Genomic DNA, 2,587 nt, shown 5'->3' on the forward strand with positions numbered 1-2,587 from the left:
AGTATCCTTCTTTTAGGCATTTGTTGTATAGTTTTAATATTTCCTCCGGAATGGTTTCGACTGTCTTAATAATCTCTGGTTCTAAGAGATCTTTCCCTGGGGACTTCTTGTTCCTCAGCTTGGCAGCTGCAATCTCCAGCTCAATCCTGGTGAAGGGTTCCTCTTCCTGTGTTGTTGTGTAGGAGATATTTTGTTGGCAAAGCTGTGTTTGTTCCAGGGATCCAGATGTTCTGGAAACATGGCATCTAGGATGTTGTTAATTGATCCTTGCCATGTCTTTGTATATTCTCCTTGCGGTTTCCTGGTTGCAGGAATGACTTCTCCTCTTGGGAGTTTGTTAGTGGTCACCCGATAGACCACTCCCCAGGGGTCTTCATTTCCTGCAGTGGAGACTAGATGCTCCCACGTGCGTTTTTTCTTTCTCGAATTTTGGCTGTGTATCGATTCCTTGCTGTACAATATTGCTGTCGTAGCGCTTCGATTTCTGCAGTTGGCCAACCATGTCTGGCGCTTTGGAAATTTTTCCGGCATGAATTTGCTATCTGTCTTAGTAGTTGCAGCTCTGGACTCCACCAGGGTACTGCTCCTGGAGACGGTTTCTTCCTTTTTATGGATTTGTCTGCAGCCTCTGTGATGAGCTTCACCAGTTCAGCTTGGTGTTGGTCTGGGCTTAATTCTTCCATTTTGAGTGTATGTGCAGTCATCCGTATGGTTTCCTGGAATAAGGGCCAATCGGCCTTTTCAATAGCATACCTGTGCTCCATTTGTCTAGGTATTGTGTTTCTGATTATTGATTGATTCAGCTGGAAAGTAATTGTTCTGTGGTCGGATGTAGTCCAGTTTTCAGTGACAGTCCAAGAGGTGATATGGTCCGCGATAGATCTGGTGGCCAGAGTAATGTCTATCGTGGTCTCCCCCATCGTACTAGAGAATGTCGGGAGATTGTTTGGCTGGTTTAGTATTGAGTAGGAGCTATTTGCAAGATACTCCTCAAGGCGCTGTCCGTTCCCCGCACCGAGTCGTTCTGGGGTTTCACTACACCATGCCGGTGAACAGCAGTTAACATCAGCGCCTATGATGATTCTTGCATTTGGAAATTCTGTACGGATGGTCTTCAGGTAGGTTATGGCCGGGAGGATGTCAGCTCCAGGCCGACTGTAGAGTGAGACTGCAAAAAATTCTCCTAACGCCGTAATTATGTGAGTACATGCAGCCCGAGGGAGACAGTAGTTTGGAAGCTTAGTTACTGTGTAATCAGGATTTCTTATCAGGATGGCTGCCCATGGGATTTCGCCATCAGTCTGAACTATCTTGTACTTCAGGAGGTATCCCCTGACCGCCTTGATGTGAGTATATCGCTCCTGTATAAGCATGATATTGATGTTTTCTTCTTTGGCTTTCTTCACTAGTTGTGCAGCAACTGCCTTAGATCTTTGTGCGCTTAGTTGGGCGAATTTTACCTTACTTTTGTTAAACTGTCTAGGGTGTACTTTCATAATCAAGCTGTAGTTGGTATGCTCCCTTTGTGTTGATGTATACCGGGCACTTGTTGTCCCTGTTTGAGTGATGAGTTTGCGTTTTTTTCACTTTACAATTTGCGCATGTTGGTGGATCTTCTTTCTTGGGGCATGCCTTGAATTCATGGCCTATCTCAACACAGTGCCCACATGTTGGCTGAGTTTGGGCACATGTGTGAGTGGTGTTCCTGCATCCAGGTGCCATCACTTCCCCAGGTAAACGACACACACACACCCGACCGTCCACAAGGTGCAACAGGAAACATGATTCATTGGACCAGACGACCTTCTTCCAATCACTCAAGGTCCAGTTTCGAACCTCGCGTGCACATTGTAGGTGCTTTCGCCAGTAATCCGTGGTTAGCATTCGGAGCGGCCTGCGGCTACGCACCCCATTTTCAACAGAGTTCGATGTACTGTGTTGTGACACATTACTCCCGTCACCAGCATTCCAATTACCGACGAGTTGCGCCACAGTCGCCCTTCTGATGCCACGTACCATCCGGGAGAGCCTTTTCTCACCTCGAGCGTCGATGAGCCATGGTCGTCCAACGCCTCGCCGGCTGTTCGTGGGTTCCCCTTTCTCGTCCACTTTCGGTAGGTACTAACCACGGCAAATCGTGAGCATTCCACCAACCGTGCCGTTTCGGATATGCTCTGACTCATTCGTCTGGCCATTATAATTTGGCCCTTATCAAACTTGCTTAAGTCCGCTGCCTTTCCCATCTGAAGAACAAGAGTAACACTGATTGACGGAGCTCAGTATCAGGTGTTTTTATACCGTGTCCCGACCCGCGCATACTCCGTAGTTCACCTGCAGTTGCTTCGATTTGTATAACGTCTCGCTGGTCATAATGTTTTAGCTCATCGGTGTATGTTATTGATTTAATTAGTTTATTCGTCTGTTATTGGTTTAAAATAATGTTTACTGAAAAGTAGTGTCGACGTGATACTGATATAATAATATCAGTATCACGTTGACACTACTTTTCAGTATTATCGCGAGCAACGGCAGTGCTCGCGATAATATTCATCATCAGCACCCACCGTGTTGTAATCATTGTGGGGAA

General features: G+C 46.5%; 1 protein-coding gene across 1 annotated transcript; it reads right to left on the minus strand.

The window, feature by feature from the left end:
- Window positions 1–392: 392 nt before the first annotated feature.
- LOC150081580 (uncharacterized) lies at window positions 393–1,496 on the minus strand. Its single transcript, XM_090380250.1, has one exon. It carries the CDS (start codon window positions 1,494–1,496, stop codon window positions 393–395), a length of 1,104 nt encoding a protein of 367 aa, XP_090236376.1.
- Window positions 1,497–2,587: the final 1,091 nt, after the last annotated feature.

This window comes from Mastigoproctus giganteus, chromosome 8 (assembly GCF_048544385.1).
Source record: "Mastigoproctus giganteus isolate SK-2022 chromosome 8, ASM4854438v1, whole genome shotgun sequence".
NCBI lineage: Eukaryota > Metazoa > Arthropoda > Arachnida > Uropygi > Thelyphonidae > Mastigoproctus > Mastigoproctus giganteus.

Excerpts from the sequence above, each read along its gene's own strand:
- LOC150081580 (XM_090380250.1), bottom strand. The coding sequence starts at position 1,496 with ATGAAAGTACACCCTAGACAGTTTAACAAAAGTAAGGTAAAATTCGCC.